This window comes from Neocloeon triangulifer, unplaced genomic scaffold, assembly GCF_031216515.1.
Source record: "Neocloeon triangulifer isolate White Clay Creek 2 clone unplaced genomic scaffold, ASM3121651v1 ptg000012l, whole genome shotgun sequence".
Classification (NCBI taxonomy): Eukaryota; Metazoa; Arthropoda; class Insecta; order Ephemeroptera; family Baetidae; genus Neocloeon; species Neocloeon triangulifer.
The window spans coordinates 18,615,415-18,636,388 of NW_026775554.1; the positions used below are offsets into that span (position 1 = coordinate 18,615,415).

General features: G+C 39.9%; 2 protein-coding genes across 2 annotated transcripts; one reads left to right on the forward strand and one right to left on the reverse strand.

Moving 5' to 3' along the window:
• Positions 1 to 379: 379 nt before the first annotated feature.
• LOC132196365 (probable cytochrome P450 303a1) lies at positions 380 to 6,782 on the forward strand. The gene is made up of 12 exons (XM_059618945.1): positions 380 to 479; positions 881 to 1,123; positions 1,177 to 1,434; positions 1,487 to 1,650; positions 2,147 to 2,522; positions 2,593 to 2,773; positions 2,825 to 2,942; positions 3,001 to 3,142; positions 4,856 to 4,970; positions 5,454 to 5,607; positions 6,419 to 6,544; positions 6,774 to 6,782. The coding sequence occupies exons 2-12, from the start codon at positions 1,039 to 1,041 to the stop codon at positions 6,780 to 6,782; spliced, it is 1,728 nt and encodes a 575-aa protein (XP_059474928.1). The 5' UTR covers positions 380 to 479; positions 881 to 1,038.
• LOC132197765 (protein distal antenna-like) lies at positions 6,187 to 9,687 on the reverse strand. The gene is made up of 2 exons (XM_059621294.1): positions 8,911 to 9,687; positions 6,187 to 7,472 (listed from the first exon to the last, which is right to left on the reverse strand). Exons 1-2 carry the CDS (start codon positions 9,473 to 9,475, stop codon positions 7,102 to 7,104), a joined length of 936 nt encoding a protein of 311 aa, XP_059477277.1. The 5' UTR covers positions 9,476 to 9,687; the 3' UTR covers positions 6,187 to 7,101.
• Between the last annotated feature and the right edge of the window lie 11,287 nt (positions 9,688 to 20,974).

A 20,974-nucleotide genomic window follows, 5' to 3' on the forward strand; every position in this document is an offset into this window, starting at 1 on the left:
CGTTGACTTTTTTGACGCTGCTTGTTTGTTATAACCCAGAGCTAAACTATTTTTCTCAGCTTTTATTTTTACTTTTTTTTAATCGATTGAAAATATTATTTTATTCTTAACTGTGCATGCTTGTAAATAGATAATAAAGGGTTCATTTGGCATTTTTAGAGGATTAGATTACTAGATAGGGCAGTCATGATAGTTATAAGCAGCTATAGTTCATTGACTCTAACTTGCGAAGTAAGAAATAAATCATGTTGAGCAATAACCCAATGTGAGGATAATTTATTGATTGTGTGTTCCCGTTATAAGGTGGGGGCCTCAAGTAATTTGCACTGTTACAGGGGTCTGGATGAAAATTTTGCTCTAGAGATACATTATACTAAAATGATTTAAGGTAGTATAGTTTGACGACGTGGTTGGTTTAGTGATACTCTTCACTCTGAATATTATCCACAGGCGCGGTGCAAATAGCAACTTTTCAAAAAGTGAGTGTTGATTTGTTGAATATTTCGTGACCCGCTTGAGGAATTAAAAAATAATAAGCCAATGCAAAGTCGGAAGTCTATAAAAAAAATTGTCTCTTAAAATTTGGCTTTTTTCACCAATTTAATATGAATCTTTAAAAAACGCGGCCAGAAAATTTTCAAAAACATTTCAATTTGTAAACTACAGAATTGTGTGATATTTGATTTTACATCTAGAATTAAATTTTGGCGATAGCTGTAAAAATTACAAAAGTGCCAAAATTATTTGCAAATGATTTACGCCAAGGTGAAAATCCATTTAACTACATGCATGTGGCAATGGTTAGAGGGTTGACATTGTGACAGATTCACCCTTGACCAGATCTTAGGATTTTGGAGCCCCAATTCATTTTTTTTTTCAGCCTAAAACTAAAAATTAAACTGCAACCAAAAATTGATCCTCGAAGCAAAGGGACATCCAAGCATTGAGATTCATTGTAATCCTATACGCGAAAAGTATATAATTATAAGATAAAAAAAAATGTTGCAAAATTTAATTGAAACATAATTTTTTCAGGCCATGTTTCTGGCTCTATTGCTCTTCTTCTTCGTAGTTTGTCTCTACCTGTACCTTGATGCCCAGAAGCCTAAAAACTTCCCACCAGGTACAGTGATTAAACTATTTGACTTCTAAACTTTTCCTACAAAATTATCCAAGGTCCCGCCTGGTGGCCGGTGTTAGGGAGTCTTCCAGAAGTGTTGCGAATGAGAAGAAAATTTGGAAGCTTGAGCATGGCGGCAACCTTTTTGGCAAAGACACACTGCGATGGCAAATTGGTTGGTCTGCGCATCGGCAACGACGTCCAGGTGGTGCTCAACTGCGCCGAGGCAATGAAGGAAATGGCCACCAAACCCGAACTGGGTGGGCGTCCCGAGGGACCCTTCTACCGCTACCGCACCTGGAACCTCCGCAGAGGTTAAATTTCGACTAGAATGTAAATTAGGTGTTTAATTTTTGTTTAAAAAAGGTATTATATTGACGGACGGAGATTTCTGGCGCGAGCAGAGGCGCTTCCTCGTTCACCACCTCAAGAACTTTGGCCTGGGCAAATCTAGTCAGATGCAATCGATCATCATGAGGGAGGTGCACGCGATGACAAGTTACTTTAAAATGGCCATCAACAGTAAAGTTGTAAGTAGAATCAGTATGGGGGTAAAAAATATTTTATAAAATTAAATTTATTATTTTCGCGGACATCCTAATTTAATAAAGAATTAAAAATAGCTTAAATGAGCATTTTACTTATTTTGTGAAAGATAAACAAAATAACATTCTTTTTATTTCAAACTATCAAAATGTTTTTTTTCCTCAGCATAAGTACACCTATTTGAAAAAAAAAATGCGATTCCCATTAATACAACCATGACTAAGTCAAAAATTATTTATAATTTATGTAAAAAAAAATTCACCCATATTGGGATATATGATAAAAAAATCTCCGTAACCATTTAAATCATTTTTATTCCTTTCAATAATTTTTTTTATCAAAAGCAACCTCAAACATAGAACGCATTCATTATTTTAGACTTAAATTATTTATAAAAAATTGCATCTCTGGCCAAAGATAAAAATCTAAAGAAGCATAAATTTTGACTCTTCAAAATTTTAAATTTTTTAAATTTTCAAGGACGGAAAAGCAAATTTACCGCTTCATGACGCTTTTGGCGTTCCCACGTTGAACACAATATGGACAATGCTGGCCGGATCCAGGTATGAACATGACGACGTGGAGTCGCGAAAATTGCAGACAATCCTGGCCGATATGTTTGCCAGCATGGACATGACCGGATGCCTATTTAACCACTTCCCAGTGCTGCGCTACGTTATGCCCGAGGCTTCTGGCTATAATATGTATATGGCATGTCACAAGAAGTTTTGGGCATTTCTGCATGAAGAGATCCTCCGCCACGAGGCCTCTTACGTGGAAGGCTCCCCCAGAGACTTCATGGACGTTTACATCAAGGAGATCAAAAGTAGAGTTGATCAAAACTCCTACTATTCGGGTAAAACTTTTCAAAACATTTTTGTGTACTCGGTATTCTCCCTTTAAATTTTTAACGCTTTGAATTTCAGAGTTACAATTAATGGCAATTTGCATGGATTTGTTCCTGGCTGGTTCGGACACAACAAGCAAATCTCTGAGTTTTGCTTTTCTCCACTTTTTGCGTCAACCTCACGTTGTGAAGAAAATCCAGAATGAAATCGACAGAGTTGTTGGAAAAGGAAAATCAGTTACATTGGAACACAAACCAAAGTATTTGAGATAAATTAAGTGGGTTGAAGTAATTTAAATTATATTTCGAAGCATGCCGTACACTGCAGCGGCGGTTGACGAAGCACTCAGGGTATTCGTCGGACAAGTTATTGGAGTGCCGCACAGGGCAATGGCAGATTCAACATTGTTGGGTTACTTCATTCCGAAAGTAAAAAATTTCAAGGAAAAAATATCGTTTCTAATTATTTCTAAAAAATGTGTCCTAGGACACAATTTTGGTTGGAAATTTCAACGGTTGGTTCATGAACGAGGAATTTTACGAAGATCCATGGACTTTCAACCCTGAGAGATTCCTGAATGAAAAGAACGAGGTGATTGTGCCAGAGCATTTCATCCCATTTGGAGTTGGTATGTATAGCAAATTTTTTATCCCGTTTTGTTTCAATAGTCATTTTTTTTTTACAAACAAGCAATTTTTTTAGGACGTAGGAAGTGCATCGGAGAAACTCTGGCCAAAACAAGCATTTTCCTGTTCATTGCAAATCTCCTTCAGACTTTCAATTTTGAGAACCCCAAAGGACGGCCTCTGCCCGATCCCTTCCCTATCGAAGGAATCATCCCTTGCACTCAACCATACGAGGCACAGATTTCTCTCCGAGCTTAATATTAAAACGGAATTTTTATTTAATTTATTTTAAAAGAATAATGTGCAACCGGCGTGTCTAGCTGAGATTTTAATTAAATTTATACAGAATTTCCAATCTAATTATTTTTATTATTTTATTAATTATGTATTTAAGATCTACATTTTTCAAATGTAAGGATATGTTTGATGTGTCTGCGCTTATAAGCAAAACATATATATGTACATAACTTCGTATTACATCGTCAACTAGTAAATTGGAGCAGAAGTGATCAATTTGCAATTATAATCTTCAGAATTTTCCATTATTCATACCTGCCATAAAATTGAAAGTACCTGAATTTTGAAGAGAAAATAGGATTCGTTTTACGTTTTAATAATACAATCTTTTACTGGAGCTATTTAGTGTTTGGAAAATTAGGCATATAAATAATTTCTCTAGCAAGGAAAATTATTTTATCTCTCTGGATGGTACAGGAACAGTCGCGTGAAGAATAGAGTTTGATACGCGATTTTATCCTACCTTGGCCGGCACGACGGTGGTCAGGTCGTTTCGCAGGGTCCTCGGCAGGTCGTCAAAATCCTCCTTCATCTCGAAATTCAGCGAAATCCGGTCCTCTGATGCACTGCCAGGAGGCATCATTGTTATTGTTACGCACAACACACAAGACCATAATGTACAAACTGACTAACTGAGTAAAATATTTGTGGGCGCATAAATTTTCTCTAGTTACATTTCTCCCCCCCCCCCCTCCGCTGCGTTGCTGGCTCATTTTATGTGCTCGGCGCTTGAACGAGACGGCACAGAACAAGTCTGGACAGAATGAGACGAACATAGAACATAACAGTCTTGAGAGAAGTGACGAAGAAGAAGGAAGAAGAGTGAAAAACATCCGCTCTGTTGTTTAGAGAGGTCTTAATTTTTTACCAAATTTTAATAACGTGCTTGAATTTCATATTTTTTCAGCGTGCGTTGATAACATTATTATCAATAGAATTTTATTTTTTTTTATAAAAAAAAAAGAAATCTTCAGCGAGAAGTATGATTGCTGATTGGTAAATTGGATGCTTAAAAAATAGTTCAAAAAAACTTTTGAAATGCTTTCGATTTGATTTTTTTTCTCTGCTTTCATAATGCCAATCGACGCTGAAGACGTGAAATTTTTTTTAACTCTGGAGGACTCAAAAATTATACTTTCAATTAAAAGAAAGAAATACTCAATATTTAGCTAATTTTTGTGTAAATTGGTTTATACATTTAAGTAAATGGCATTAAAATCAAATAATAAATAAGGTTGCGCTGGTTGCGGTTTTTCAATATATTTTTATATACAGTAAGCGGTGCGGTCACCATGGAAACAAAATCTGTTTTTGCTATTTACTTATATTGAAGGTTGTGTGGTTGCTTTTGTTTAATTAAGTATAGTTTATATCTGCTTAAGGCAAAACACTGCATTGTAATTTTTGTGTGTCAATAGCCATGGAAGACATCGCTCCATCAATAGATGAATTACTTGACAGTGGAAAAGAAGAAACTCAATTTTGCACAGAGGCTAATGACGCTGACATCATCAAAGACGATGTTGACGAAAGGTAACAAAATTTGTGTGCAAAAATATCTCATTTATTTTCCTTATCTTATGAACAAAATTTTGCAAAAAAAATGTATTTTCTCAATACAAGTGCGATAACTCAAAACTTAAAATGGTACGTTATTATCAAAAGTGTTCCAATAACAAAAAAAATTGAACTTGGTTTATTGGAAAACAACATTGTCTAATTTTATTATTTCATATTTGCTCTATCATTCTCATATAATTAAATATTTTTGATGATTTGAAATGTTTTGATTAGATTAGATGAATTATTAATGGCCAAAGTGTGCCAAAGGAATTGTAGATTTATTTTTCGATACTATAATTATGCAACCTCCGCCACACTACTGTAAAGCGGGTTGTATAACTACCTACCATATAAGCAAGGTGGCTGGGAATATAGATGATCTGACATTGTTTGACACACTTTAATAATTTTTCCAAGTTCAAGCATTCATATCTCTGTATTGCAATTTTTCAGTGCGTTGCTTGCAATCCCAGAGTCTTATAGAAGCAACTCTGAAAAAGAAGAACAAGTTCTCATTGACGCAGAAAAATTTCTTTCTCAAATTGAATCTAAATTTCCACAAAGAAAGAAACCAGCCATGGTTGTGTACAACGAGTGCGGTGTTAAGGTGAGATTCAAATTCAAACATCACTTATCTAATAACTTTTGCTTTCTTTATTTTTACGATCATCCTGTACATTTTCATTGTGTACAAATTCAGTTTTCCATAAATGATTTTAACACGGACTATGGACTAAATCCTATTGCAAAACTACATCATTATTATTTATTCGGCTACCTGTGTACAGTATGTGAAAAGGACTGACTGACTAATTTTGTTTTTTGAAATCGTGGGAGAGATCTTCAGGTACAGTTCCAAAAATACGTTTTCATCTTTTCCGAAAAATTTCAAATTTTGTCGGCTTTGTCTTGCGTTACAAGGAAATCAATAGATTGTCGAAGGGTCATTCAAAAACAATAACCAGTGTTTTGAACAAGGAAGACAAAAACATTTGTTTATGTGTGACTGCTCAATATATATTTTTATATATACTTTTTTTTTAAATTTAAACGCTTATTCATCCGTGTAGTTTGCATTTTGGAAACATTAAAATCAGAGTAATTACCCTGTGACAGTGACTATTTTTCGGGTGCTGCCGTACAACTGGATTATCACAGGAGGCGCACCCAATTCGATTTTATTCCCTCTTCACAAATTCTCATCGAAACACAAATCGCAACTTCCCATCTAGATAATTATTTACACTTAAAGTGGCCATTTGAGTTATTTCTTTTTGTACATATTATACTCTCGTTTATATTTTTTTCTTCTTTATTTACACTGTGTGAATAACCGAGTAGGAAATTCGGCAATGAACTGAATCAAGGAACTCTTTTTTCATCACTGAGATCAGTTGGAATTATAAATTTTGTTGCAGAAGCTTCTTTGCACCTTCATTCGGCGCACAGCCCTGGCCTACCCCGAGCTAAGCACCTGGCAGGGAATCGCAAACTTCGTTTCAGACCACGGGGCCTTCCAACCAATGCCAGAACCCACAAAGCAGGTGAGTCTCCCTTCTTTTCACATACACATTGGAATGCAATCAGGAATGAATGGTTAAAAGACGCAGAGATAATTCTCGGATTTGAATACAGCAAGAAAATTACAGCTCGAACGTAAAACTCAAAGCTCATTTGCATAATATAGTTTATAAGTCAGTGAGAGACCGAAAAATCAACTTAACACGAGTATTGTCCAATTATTAAGAAGTATTTATGCTTATTCTAATCTAGGAGCACTAATCGTATGAAAAATATTTTTCTGAATAATTTTGACCGTCATCACACATCAGTAGGAAAAGCAGATATCTCATCTTTTTGTGACCAACTCAAACTTAACCTTCGGGCATTTGATACTTCTTAACCTATTAAAACTTGTTAACATTTGCGATTCCGACTTGGAGGAATGCGTTTGGTGCGCGTGATTGCAAACAAATTAAAAGAGTATAACTTGTTGAATTATAATAATAATAATAACTTCTTGCAGTCCTTTGGCTGTAATTTTCCAAAACTAAACTAAACAAACTGTTGCGTTGAGCAAAGGAAAAGACTGTCTCTCGGTTTACTTGTTGGCCTTCGCCCTGCGGGCTGCGCAGGCCCTGACGTTGTTCAGGAGATACCTGAACTGCAGGATCTGCAAGGCTGTGATGGAGGGGTCTGAGCAGCAGTCCAGCCAGCGCAGGAACTTTTCACCGTGGGCGACGGCGTCGGCCGCCGTCAGCGGTGGTTCGTCGTCTTCGTCGTCCGAGGGCTCATCGACGGTAGCCTCGGGCGTCGGGCTAACGGGGTGGTGTGTGGGGATGGAGCTGGAGGTGTGCGCAGGACCAGGAAGGGTGGCAGGCGTGAACGCGTGCAAGGTGGAGGTGTGCGCCGGGATCGGTGTCCGACTCATGGAACTCACGTGCGTCGCCATCACTGGGGCTGGAGTGGCAGCTGAAAAATATCAATCATTAGTTTTCCTTGTTTATCATGAAATTTGAAAGTAATATTATACTTTTCTAAAAATTATAAGTATGAAGAACAAATGAATTGAAAATTTAATAAAAAAAAAATCTTCCAAAACCTTCTTTATTAAAGAAAAAAGTAAATAAAACTTCAAACGCATCAATATTTTAAATATTTTTCTGAAAATTTATATTAAAAATTTAACCAAAGGAATTATTTTAAATGAACCATTTCAATTATTTTTATTTAAAAAAAAACTTTTTAAATTTTTTGCATTAAAATGCAAATGATTTTAAAATAATACAGTAACGAAAAATCTGCAAAAACTAAATGCATTTCTATCAATTATTTTAAAACAAAATGTGTAATTTGCACATTGTGAAATTTAAGTAAATTACAGTATTCTCGTTCTAATTACTTTTTCAACTTTAAATTTATTTTACTTTTCAAATTTAATTGTCTGATTAAATATAATATTTTATAAGTCGAAATTGATCATTTTCTAGCGTGCCTTATTATTTAATAAATTATTGCTTCTTGTGATATAATATATGTAATACTGTTCCTCCTCTGAACTTATTGCGTAAATGTTCTTTTAATAAGGAAAAAGGTTTAAAAAATTTTTTCCTTATAGCAAAAGCCCTTTTTTTACTATTAAAAAAATTGTCGTTAAACATAAATTATGGTAATTTTTTAATAACAATAATTAAAATGGTTCCTTTAAATTTATTGTCCAATAAAATAATTCCTATATAATTAAATTTTGAATCAAAATTTTCAAAATAATGAAAATATTAATGTGTTTGAAGCTTTTATTTACTTAGTTAACTTCTTCTTAAAGTATTAAATTTTTTCAATATTAAATTACAGAGTTTTGGAATTATTTAGAATTAATTTACTTGCAAAATTAATTACATAATAAATTCAAGAAATTCTATTATAAATTTTCCAATAATCCTTGAAATATTGAAAACAAATTGATGTCAAATGAAGAGTACGTTTTTTGTTGAAAAAAATTACCAAAAATTTGAATAAACTTCAGCCACTTCAAAAAAAAAAAAAAAAAAAAAAAAATAAGCGGTTGAGAAAAGAATGCGGGGAGAGGCGCCGGCCGCGGATAAACATTTCTGGGCACGCAGCATCTACTGCGCGGCGACGGCGGCACACACAGAGCAAAATGCCAAATAGGAAACAATTGCGCGAGCGAGCGCGGCACGTTATTCGCACTCTTCCCTCTCTCGCGATCTCCCCTCGCAGACATAAACTTCGAGTGGCGACAAGTCTGGAGCGAGGAAAAGCACGCGGCGGCCGCGCACAAATAACACATTCAGAGACACTCCGCCTGCAAGCCAGCAAAAATTCTTTCGCGAAAATTTATCCGCGAGACGAAAAGAATATAAAAAAAATAAATAAATAAAAGTCTCACCCAAGGCGTCGGGGATGTTGAGACCGTAGCGCTTGTACCAGCGCCAGAACCAGCCAGTCGTAGGATTCAGATCTGCCATGACCGTAGAGTTGGCGGCCACGGCCGCGGCGGCGGCCGCCGCTATAGCCGTGGAAGTCTTGGCCGCCTGCTGGCCTCCGAGCAGCTGCTCGCTGAGGCCGGTCATGTGCTGCTGTTGCTGGCGCAACCAGAACCACAGCGCCTCACTGTCCACGTCCGACTCCTTGGCCGGCGCCTCGGAGCAGAGTCGCGGCCGCTTGGCCGCCAGGTCGAGCGAGCCGTTGGCCGTGATGTTGTCAGCCAGGGCGGCCAGACTGACTGCCGTCGGGCTGTGGCCGCGGTTCTCGTTGTCGTTCGAGTTGCGCAGCTTCTCCTCGCTCTTGCACCAGCCCCGCAGCGTTGACTCCGGGACACCGATGTCTCGCGCCACCGACGCCTTCGACTCGCCCTCGTTGACGCGCTGGATCGCGTCCAGCTTGTCCTGCACCGAGAACTGCTGCAGCTGGCGCTTGATCGTGACGCGCTTGACCGCGCTCGAGGCCATCATTGTCCTCAGCTCCTCTTGAGAGACACACACGTGTGTGGGCGCACCGTGCTCGCGGTGTTGGTCGCGCCTCTGCCGCAGCTCGACTGATCTGATCGCCCTCCGCCGAGTGCGGAAAACGGCGTGGCGGGTACACTCGCGGCAGCCGGCGGTGGTGGTGGAGAAGATCGCGCTCTCCTCTCGCGACTTGTGCGTGGTCACTCTTCTCGTTCGCGGGCGGCAATGAACGAACGCGAACGGGGGGCCGCGCCTGCCCGCCCGCCGTGGATTATGCGTGTAGAGCGGGCGGCCGACGCCAAGGAAATGCAAACCAGAGCAGAGAGGGGGCTGCTTTTTCAATTACCTGACGCCACTGCGGCGCTATTTCTCGCGCCAGATAAAAATTCGCTCGATTTTCGCCTCTTCCACTTTTTCTTCGGCAAAACTTCAATCTCTGCAAAGATAAATAATTTCAACGTTTCTTTGTATTTCACTTTTAACTTTTATACTTACCAGAAGAAGAAAAAATGAAATTATTTAATTCGTTTCGTTTTGCCGGCGCATGGATCTTTCTGCTCGTCTAAGACTCCATGCGCGTGCTGTTTATGTGAATAAACCGACTGAAATGTTATTGCTGTGCTGCTGCTGCCGCCGCCGCTCTCTGTGTGCGGCATGAAAAACGTAAACAAACTTGCAGCATCAGCTGTCAGATATTGTATAATGCGCGCTTGTGTGTCAGTCGAGCGCTTTTACATTATGTACCGCACCAACTTTCTGCGCGGCTCTCGAAGAAAACTATGGTCTCCTTCTCAACGAAACTTTTGCGCAAAATTATATTATGTACCCACTCTTTATCCTCGTCTTCCGCTGTTTATTCACGGCGTTCTCGAATTAATTCACAAAGCAGTGAACTTGCGAATCGTTTAAATTGCTAACTTTTAACGAGATGTTTATTGCTTTTGATTTTATAAACTTAGCTATTGAATTTCTAACTAGTCTTCAATTCCCTGGATTAAAGTCAATAATAATTCATTTAATATTTTAAATTTATATTGACAAATGTGTACCTCGTTCATATTGTTAGAATTCATGAAATATTTCTAATATTTTATTTTGACGAGTCGTGCTGAGCAGGTTGCATAATCAACTGCTCCGATTTCCATTGAAAGATTCATTATCGGAGCACCACAAGGCCAAAACTTTGAAGGAAAAGAATATTGATTTAACATCAAATACAAAAATTTTAATTTCCTAAATGTAATTTTCATTAAAAATGCAGTAAAATATTTTTTTTCATTGATTTTTCATAAATATGAAATAAATTAAATATTCCTAAATTAAGTTTGGAAATTTTATATTCAATTAAGAATTCATATTGAATTTCCTCAGCTTTGGTTTGCAAATTCCATGATTAAATAAGTGAATTTATGAATTTATGAATCAAAACAATCTCTCTAATTATGATCGCATGAATTTTAAAACCTGCATGGACATTCGCATAACTTTCACTTAGAAATCTTTCTCCCTAGTCAATCAAAAATAAGGTGCTGGATCTTCTTTCAACTGGCTGCGGTAAATTTGTCTCTCGAACTTTATTCGTACCTCCTTTTTTTCGGTCGTCTTTCTCGCACACTCTGCAAAATACGTGCGATCAGAAATCAATCAAAGCAAGCATCAACATTATTTTACTACCTCCAGTAAGCACCGGAATGAATAGTATAAGATAAATTCTTATTGCGTTTTTATATAGAATTCATAATAATATTCCAAATATTTTGTTTTGACGCGTTGTGTTGAGCGGGTTGCATAATCAACTGCGCAAATTTTCTGTTAAAGATTCACAAAGCCAAAACCGAAGGAAAAGAAATTTTGAATTTAATATTAAACACAAACATTTTAGTTTCCTAAGCGTAATTTTCTTAAAATACGGTTAAATGTTATTTTTATTTATACAATTTATATTCCTGTTCAAATAAAATGTTGAAATTTTATATTTAAAATTAAAATTCATATTGATTTTCTTCAGCTCTGTTTTGCCGATGGCATTCACTAAGTTAATTTACTTAAAAATGAATAAATTAGAACGAGCTCTCTAATTATAATAATTTGAAAACCCGGACATTTGCATAATATTCTTATAAAAAATCTTGCTTCTCTTTCAATCAATAACTCCTCAAAAATAAGCTTCTGGATCTTCTTTTAACTTGCTGCGGTAATTTTGTCTCTCGAACTTTATTTGTTCCTCTTTTTTTCCGTCGTCTTTCTCGCACACAGCGCAAAATACGTGCAATCAGAAATCAATCAAAGCAAACGTGCGGCTTCTCTCACTTTAACACAACATTTACTACCGCCAGTAAGCGCCGGAATGAATATTTCTTTCCCGCCGCCGCCACCACACATCCGACGATATAAAATTTATTGCCAATGAAATCAACAAGTTACACACATATTCTTTCAATACATATATGTATGCCGCTCTCTCTACATAGAATCAAGTAGTCAGTCAGCGCCCATCAAAATACAACATAATGAGCAGAGAGTTGGTGGGATTTATACGCGGCGAGCGAACACCCCGAGTGCGCGATGATTTGTATAGCTGGAACAGATAAAGCGCGGCATAAATCACCCCCAGCCACCCCTTTAAGTTTTCGTCCTGATATCTCCCGGTGCCGGCGCGAGTGTGTGTGTGTCCGCCCCGCACACACATACACGTACGTGTGTATGTGTGCGTGTGTGTGTGTGTGTGTTTCTCTCTCTTTGTTAGATCAATAACCCCAGTCCTCCTCCCCCTGCCGTCCCCGTGTGCTTGGGTGGACACTGCCCGCGGCTACGCGATGAAGAGGTGGTGTGGGTGAAGCAGGCAAGGAAAGCAGCGGGCAGGGAGGTCGTGTTGCCACGGTAACGCGCGCGCGAAGAGGGCGACGGGGGGCTAAGAGCGAGGCAGAGAAACGCGCGCGGCGGCGGCGACTGATGGCTATGGTGGGTGGTTTGGGTCGGCTGTGTGATGGGCGGCAGCTGGGGCCTTCGCGTTGCTGCTGAGTAAGCTCCACGAAACTTCTTCTTCCCTTTATAACCGACCAGCCAGCCAACCAACCCTCCTCCCCCACTGTGTCCGTCCGTCACACAAATTCTGCCTAACGACCTCGCCGCCGCCTCCTCGCATGTAATGTGCCGCCGCGCTGCATCCAAAGTGGAAAATGCCGTCGTCGTCGCCGGCGACGTCGTCGAGTGGAGAAAATAGCCGCCGCCGCCGCTTAGCTAGCCAGGCGAGCACGCAAATTAGGCCCCGGCCAGCCACCGCGTCAGCAGCTGCGAGTGACACTGGCCGATGATGGCTCCCGATGGAACCGTTATTATATGCTCGCGATTGCAGACCACTCTCTCTGATTTGCAGTCGCGGTTTCGGCCAGCAGGCTTTCCACTTGCCTGCCGACGCTCTATGGCTTCTCTCTCTCTCGCATATTATTTGCGCAGAATTATTTTATATATCTTGGCCGGCAGCCTGACGCAGATGCTCTTAAATTCCGTGGTCTCTCTTTCTCGCTGCTGGCTATTCTTGAAGCAATTTGCATATGAAATTCTCCGTCCGGCCCAAATTCAAATCACTCCACATACGAAATATATGAAAAACTGGAACTAAATAAAAAGAAATAATTTATGGTCCAGAAAAAAAGAAAATTATTTCCCTGAATGTGCGTCTGGTGGAAGTTGATTATTTCGAAGTAAAGACACCACTTTGTTGAGACTTTATGACACGAGAATGCATCCTGGAAGACTATAATGAAAAAGGCCTGAGTCCACATGTGCGGCAGGCTGTGTAATAAAAGGACAAAAGATCCGTCGCGGGGCACAAGAAGCAGAATTAACAGGAGCCGCGGCGACGCGGTGTCGCGCCTACTGCAGCAAATCGCGCTCAAACACAACAGACACACACACATGCAGCGTGGCTTGTTTATTGGCAGTAGCGTTGAATACTCTTTTCATGCTTATTATTTTTCTAAAGTTAAAAGTTCTTATATTTTATTTAGGTTTATTACGACCAGCAGCAAAATACGCGTTGCATTCTTTTTCCTCTCTTACAAAAATTTATTTCACTAAAAAATATATCAGCTTCAAAGATCTTTATTTAATACAATAACATCAATTTTAATTCATTTTTGTTGATTTAATAAATACAAATAGTGCTATTTGTAATACTGATTTTTTAATAAAAACATAGGCCGCCTCATTGAAAACCATATTTAAGTAACTTTTTGGGTTTTTAATTATATTATTTTTATTTAAACGATTAAAGTCCAAAAAAATTACTAAAAAGATGTTATCTGTGCCTTCTATGATCCTTTTAATTGAATAATTAGATCATATCATAAAAAGTGGCCTATTAACACCCCTCCCCTCTTCAAAAAGAAAAAACAATTTGAAAATACATTAGTGTATATTAAATAATTTTAGTTTTTTTTTTATTTATTCCAGACACATTCTTTGTTCCGCACTGACCGGTCCGCTCCTCATGCTCTTTCCTTTCCCCTTGCTACTCGCCCATTGATAACAACCATACAGAAGAGAGCAGTTCTTTCCTTTTGGATCAACTATACAAAACTCTCTCTCTCTCTCTCACTCGCACAGAGCGCAGGGCAGGGCACTCGTTTTTAAAGCTGCCTGCAGTAATAATACATCAGTTTAATGTGGCGCCCTGCAAGAGTACAGCCACTTTAATATTAAGCCTTGAGTTTTTATTTTATTATGTTATTAGAGCAAAATGCTCTCACTCTAGCTGTTGACAATAGGGAGCGGGGGTGCATTATAATGTGCGCATTGATGCAGGATGATATAGTTGCGCAGCAGTTTATTAAATGACGATGGAATCCACATTATTGTGATCAGTCTAAAATGTTTCCTTCAAACAGATCATCTCGCTTTCTTATCACTGTGATCAATTAGGCTTATTTTGCCATACTCGCAACTCTAAAAATTATAATGACTGATTTGATACGCGCAATACACTTAAATAGGGGGATTCGTGTTTGCTAAATTGAAACTCGCATAAAGATTTTCAAATTTAACTAACGAATTTTACATAAATTTTAATTTTGTTTTTCCAAAATGAATGCGGGATTTAATTTAATTCAAAATAGTGGCGTTGGGAGCTCACAGAAGAGCATAATTACCTAGAAACTTTATATTTAAAATATAATGGTTAGATTACGTTGAAAAATCAAATTTTTTTAATTACTCATAACAGGGAGCGCTTTTTTATTGTACGGAATCTTTTCAAAACAAATAAGAGCACCATCACCATGCAAGAAACAATTAAATAAATAAAAAACACCTTTTTTACTGCAATTATTATATCATTCTCAAAAATTTAAATTTTTTATTTGATGAATGTAGAAATTGTAGAATCAATTAAGCTAAAGCTCAATTAAATACTAAGCACTTAAGTTCCAAGTTAGAAACTAAAATATTTTAGTTATTAACAATTCTATATCAAGTTCACTTTACTTTTTTTAATGAATTATATAGAAATTATAGCTTTTTAATCTCTTTGAATTATTAGAATTTTATTTTAGTTTTAAAATATCATCCATATATAGAATAAAAAACACTGCGGGTTCTTTCGCTAAATGCTCCATTTTTTGCAAACCAATTAATAAATTTGAATTCTTTTCATGACGAGAGCGCACTTCTGTTTGCTTTTTTTCTAAATTTGTCAACCCATTACCATGCCAATAATACAACGGAGTGCAAATAAAAATGCGCGTTTTCACCTCACATTGAATTTAACTTTTAAATCCATTAACCAAAAATACATTTCCGAGCGCATTTCCAAATTTATCGCATACTCAATTAGAATGAGAGGGCGCAGTGAGGACGAAAGCGAGCAAATTAGCAGTTGGCTGACTGACTGCCTCCAATTTGGCTTTGTCGACAACAGTTGTTTATGGAATGATGCTGTTTTAAAAATTGCAAAAACGCCGGCAGTTAGCGGAAAGGGGAGGCCAAAAAGTTGCACGCGAGTCATCAAGTGGAAAAAAAAACGTGCACGCGCGTGTTAAATGTGCAGATGGAAAAGTGCGCTTTGTACGAAAATGAATTGAGAGTTGCTGTGGGTCATCGTCAGCAGCACTGCAAATGATCGCAATAAAAATAGATATGCTGCTATGAAAGTCGTTTCGCTGCGCTTGATGGCATGGTTGGCGAAAGCACCCTCTTTTCACGGTCACACTAAGACTTCAGCAGCTCAGCTGCGAGTGGAGAGCAAATAGTTTTTATTTTATACCTATATGAATCAAAAGAGTTTTGCGAATTGTTTTATATAAAAAAGGAAATAAATATATTACTCAACCTTAAATAAAATCAATAAAAACATTTCATTTCAAAAAACAAACATTATTCGAAAATAAGCTATTACACACACATACACAATTTCAAAATTTATAGTTTATACAAAAATTATTCAAGCTTTTCTGCAAATTTTTTTAATTTAAAGGAAATTGCAGAAAAAATCAAGCTTTTTTATTATGTTAAATATGGTGCGGAAAAAGTGATAAACAGTCGTATTAATAAGGGAACATTTATTCAATAAAAAAAATGTCTTGTTGTTATTGTTTTAGAAGCTCTTTTTTCCATTTTTTTTAGTGAGCACATGTCTGACTATCAGATTTGCAAAGATTTGTCAAACGTTTTTACAAAATTTGAAAATTAAGCAATTAAAATAAATAAATAAATTAAATAAAATGGCAAATGCAATAAATGAGCACATTAAATTTAGTATAAGAAAAGTCAAATTTTTAATATTTCAATGAATTAAATTGAATTTAGTATAAAACTTGAATTAAAAATTTTTATAATAAATTCATTCTTCTTGTGTGTTTTTTTCAACAGGAGAGTCTAAACTTGACAACTTGTGCATTTTCATGTATTATCCAAGTCTTAATTCTATTTTAGATATCCGTCCTGCGGCAGATTGATTATGTAACTTGACGCGCAATAAAATTTTCGTCGCGCAAACCCAAATTGTACACGGAGCGCTTTCAGTCACAATAAGTATAACAGAGAGGCAAAAATGAATTTGATGAAAAGTTGCATTCGCGTCGAACGCATAATACACAAGAGAGCGCCGCTTGTGTATTCAATTGGCTAAACTTTCGTAGGGCCGCGCGCGCGGCACAAAAGAATAAATTATCGCAATAGCGAAAATCAATGGGCCTCTCGCTTTTTTCCGAGAGAGGCGACCTCCGCGACGGCGGCTGTGCCGACGGAGCACCAGGCGGCGTGACGTTTTTGTATTATTGAAAAGGGTTGATTTGCCGCTGCAGATGACTGCAGAGTGTTTTGTTGTACGGCGCGCGCGGTGCGAGCGAGGCATGCCAGCGACGAACGAACGAATGGACCGACGGGCTAAAAAAAAAGAGAGGCAAGCAGCAGAGAGAAAGAAGTTATTTTTTTTCCGCACTCGCCGAGCTAGCTGGGGATTCGTGCCTCTCTCTCGCAGGATGACGGTCGCGGGGTAGGATCGCGAGTTTTCCCATGGCAATAATGCCAACCAGAGAGGATAATGGCGCCGTCGCGTCTTGCCGTGAGCAGCACTCCGCCGCTAAAACTATTGCCTCCCAACACCCTCCCGTTTTGACCCTTCTCGCCGCCGCTCTCTCTCGCTCGCTCGCGTACATATACGTATATACTCTTGGTCGGTACATATACGTACACACACACACGTTCGATATATATATAAACGTATATGGGTCCGCGCACGTACTGTACACAGCAGCAGCGGCGGCGGCGGCAGCAGTCGCGCGAGCGAGCGACCATCGCAGAATTTTATGCACGGCGATGGGTGTTTTTAATGCGCGGCGCCGGACCGTGTGTGCGGTACCACTACTTTTAAATTTATTAAAACGGCGTCGGCGTTGCTTATACGGTGGAAGGAGGGCAGATCGCAGAAAATTTTTACACACAGCGCGGTGGTGCCGCGGTGGCGCGAGCAAGGAGGATAAAAAAAAAATGAATTCGCGGCGCAAAAAGCTGGAGGCCACCTGGGGCTCTGGGGCGATGTCACGTGATTGACCGCCTGCTTTTTCATCATCGCAGCCCCCGCGGGTTCGGCAAAACACATCAGCCTGCTCGCTGGCTGCTTTCTCGCTCGCACTCCCCCCTGCCTCGCGGTCCGCGCCTTAATAATAATGCAAGCACCAAGGAAAAAGCGGGCGGGCAGGCAGGGTGTGTGTGTGTGTGTGCTGGCGGCGAGCAGCGAGCGAGCCGCTCTGGCAATAAAGAAGGGGACAAACGCGCGGCGCGGCGCGGTTTGTTATATACGAGAGGGAGAGCAGAGGAGCCAGCCAGGCTCCTCTGCCGAAACTCCTTTTTGCCCGCAGCGTTAGCCAGCAATGCGTCGCCAATCTCAAGGGGGAAAATATTATCACTTTGCATCAGATGGCTTTAAATATGCATGCCTCCTAGCTAGACTTGTTTCACCTATCCTCTCAATATTTGATAACAGGCGCGCACGCGGCGCCTCTCAATCTTTAATTAGGCCCAGGCCGCAGACCCCTACCGGCCACATCGACGGCTAATCCGAAATTCTCCCTTCGCGAATTACTTCGGCCTGATTTTCTTTTGCATTGATTGTAATTTATTTTTAATTTCGCGTCAGGTCGTTCACCCCGCGGTACACGGCACCGAGCTTCGCCCGCCCGCGCGCACACTCTTTATTGACGGCGCCCAGGAGCAGCGTATTTTTTAATTCAATTAACGCCGCCTTTGTTTTATTAAACGGAGCTCTGTGTCAATAAATTACACACATTGTCTGTGAATGGTCCCGCTGCGCGACGACGACTATCCCACTCTGCTTTATAAATGTATTCTTTTCAAAAGCGCGCATTATAACATTTGACCTGCCTAACAAGTCCATCGTTAGATTTTTCTCCCGCTCCTTTCCATATAATCTCATACCATGATATACCTGCCCAGGTATATATAAACTCGCACAAGTAAAGAAAGACACGCCGCACATAAAAACGGGCATTATTCAAAGAGATTGACACACACACGGGGAACTTGTTCTTTTTGCTGCGCCAGTCAAGCAAGAGAGGCGGCCGATTGAAATGCCACCGGGGAGATATAATCATTCTGTACCGAGAGTGTGGCGCTCGCAGATAATATAATGCCGCGCCAGAAATGACCCTGCGTTTGTTTGCCGTAAAATGTGGCGATAAATTTCATTCCTCCCCCAATTTAAAACACCACAGGCGGAAAAGTGCCGGCAAACGACTTTTAAAATGATTAATCGTTTCGTCCACCTGTTCACCCGATGAGACGCACCGAAGTGGGTCAAATTCTGAAAGGGTCACAATTTTCACATGCATGATTTTCAAAATATTTTCAAAAACGGTCAAGTTTTCTTCGGCTCTGTGTTATTCGCGACCAGGTCCGTGAGCAGAGAAGAGGATAGCGCGCGCGGTGGCAAATAGGGGCGCGAACGTTTGGTACAGCAAAGGCAGTCCCTCGCGACACGAGAGAGAGAGAGAGAGAGAGACCCAAGCCTAGTTAGGGTCGAACAGCCTCGGTAACAGCAGCGGGGGGTGGGCGGGTGAAGAGCGGGTGGCATACAGTGTGGGTCGAAGGGGGAGTGCAAGCAACCAAGCAATACACGCAGGGATAGCCGCGGGTCGCGGCGAAAGGAGGGATCATGGGGGGACTACGACGACGATGAAGCAAGCAAAGCAGGATATCGCGGGCGCCGGGGAGTGGGCGCAGGCACGAAAGGCCTTATGGTCAGGCAATATCGTCCGCGCGCCGCTCGTGTGCAAAAACGAGGTATCTCCCATTCGAGCAGTGTACAAGGAGTTGGCCTGTTTTAGCCGGCGAGCAACCTTTTTGCTAACCTCGCTCTTGCCTCGTTCGCTCTCTTGCGCGTGTATATATATACAAAACCGTGGCTCGGAGCAGAGCAGCGCGGCAAGAAAAGGAATTTGGCCACACACTGGCTGTCGCCGCCGCCTCTGCCGCGCTGCATCGCCGCGGTGACGCCAGTAAACTATCATCAGCGGAATAGATCACATTTCAAAATGCCATGCAGCATCTCCGCAGCAGCTCTTCAGTTTCAAGATAAAATTTCCCCTGGCAGCATGCTGGGCTTATTAGATCGTGTTTCACCTTTGGCCAAGGATAAATACACAAGAACCAGTATATTGAATTTGATTTTGGAACACGCGGCGGACATATTATTCACGCTGCCCTCCTCTCGCTGATTGTTAAAGGGGTTCTTGATAATAAAAAAAATCAGTTCAGCTTTTGTCTCTCGGTAATATGATATTAAGCAAGACCCTGCTAAAGCAGTTTTCACCGAAAAGTTGCTAAATTTCTCTTTATCGCAATTACGTCAATAGCGGTGATTAATTTTAACTCCTTTTGCGTCAAACAAAGTAATAAAATTTATTATATTCTTTTAATCTCTGGAAAAAGAAATTCTGAATTGTTATACTTTTCTTTCTCCAACCACGTGTTTGTGTTATTGCCAGAAATTATAAGCTGCGAATGTCTTTTTATATGATTAAAAGATGCGGCGCGTTTTTACTGTATTGAGTGTCGGATAAGACAGCGGGGGCTGTAAAATAAAAGCACGGACGCAACGTAGCGCGCCGCCGCCACACACACACTGCACGTATATATGTGCGAGGAGCGAGTGCGGCGGTGCTCTACCCGTAATTAGACTTTTTATAGAGGCACCAGGAAAAAGCACGTAAATAAAATAACACATAGAGCCTCAAGTTGCTGCCGGGTTGGCGTGCTGTGTTATTGGGCTGCGAGAGATGACTCGGGTCTTGGGTTGGCTGCTGCGTGTGTGAAACGGCGGCGCTAAGAGAAGGGAAAGGGTCTTGTGCAAAATGATCAGCTCACAGCAGCGCCTGCAGACTCGAACTTTTGGAGTAAAAATTAATTCCGTCCCTCGAGTCAGTGGGGGTGGAAAAATCTGCATTAGCTTGATTTGCAGCATCGTCCGCCTTTTAAATAAACAGAAGAGAGGAGAGAGAGTTTGGTGAAGAAATAATAGTTTCTGAGAGCGCGTGGAGGAGAGCACAACTCAGCAAAGCTCTCTTTTATACTTTTTGCACAATACAAACGTCTCGATGTACACAAAACAACAAGTTCATTACAAGAGGTTTTCGAGAGAGTGGCGTTGTATGTGTATAGTATAATATTTTATATTTTGCTCACACTCAATCGCAAGCAAGGCAAGAGAGTGGGGGGATTACGTAGTCCAAAAGGGACCCTGCAACGTAAATAAAGAAGAAAAGTTAGGAGGAGTAAAAACATCTGAGTCGGCGCAAAATATTTCAGCGAGAGAAATGAATGAATACAAACGAGAATGAATGAATGAGTGGCGCAGAATACGATTGTAATATTATATTGACAAGTGGACTTTACTACGAGCTCTCAACGGCTATTTCCCCCTCTCTAGAACTATTACAATAACAGAGAATATTATTTACTCTCCTTTTCTATCTATTTTGGCTTTAACGA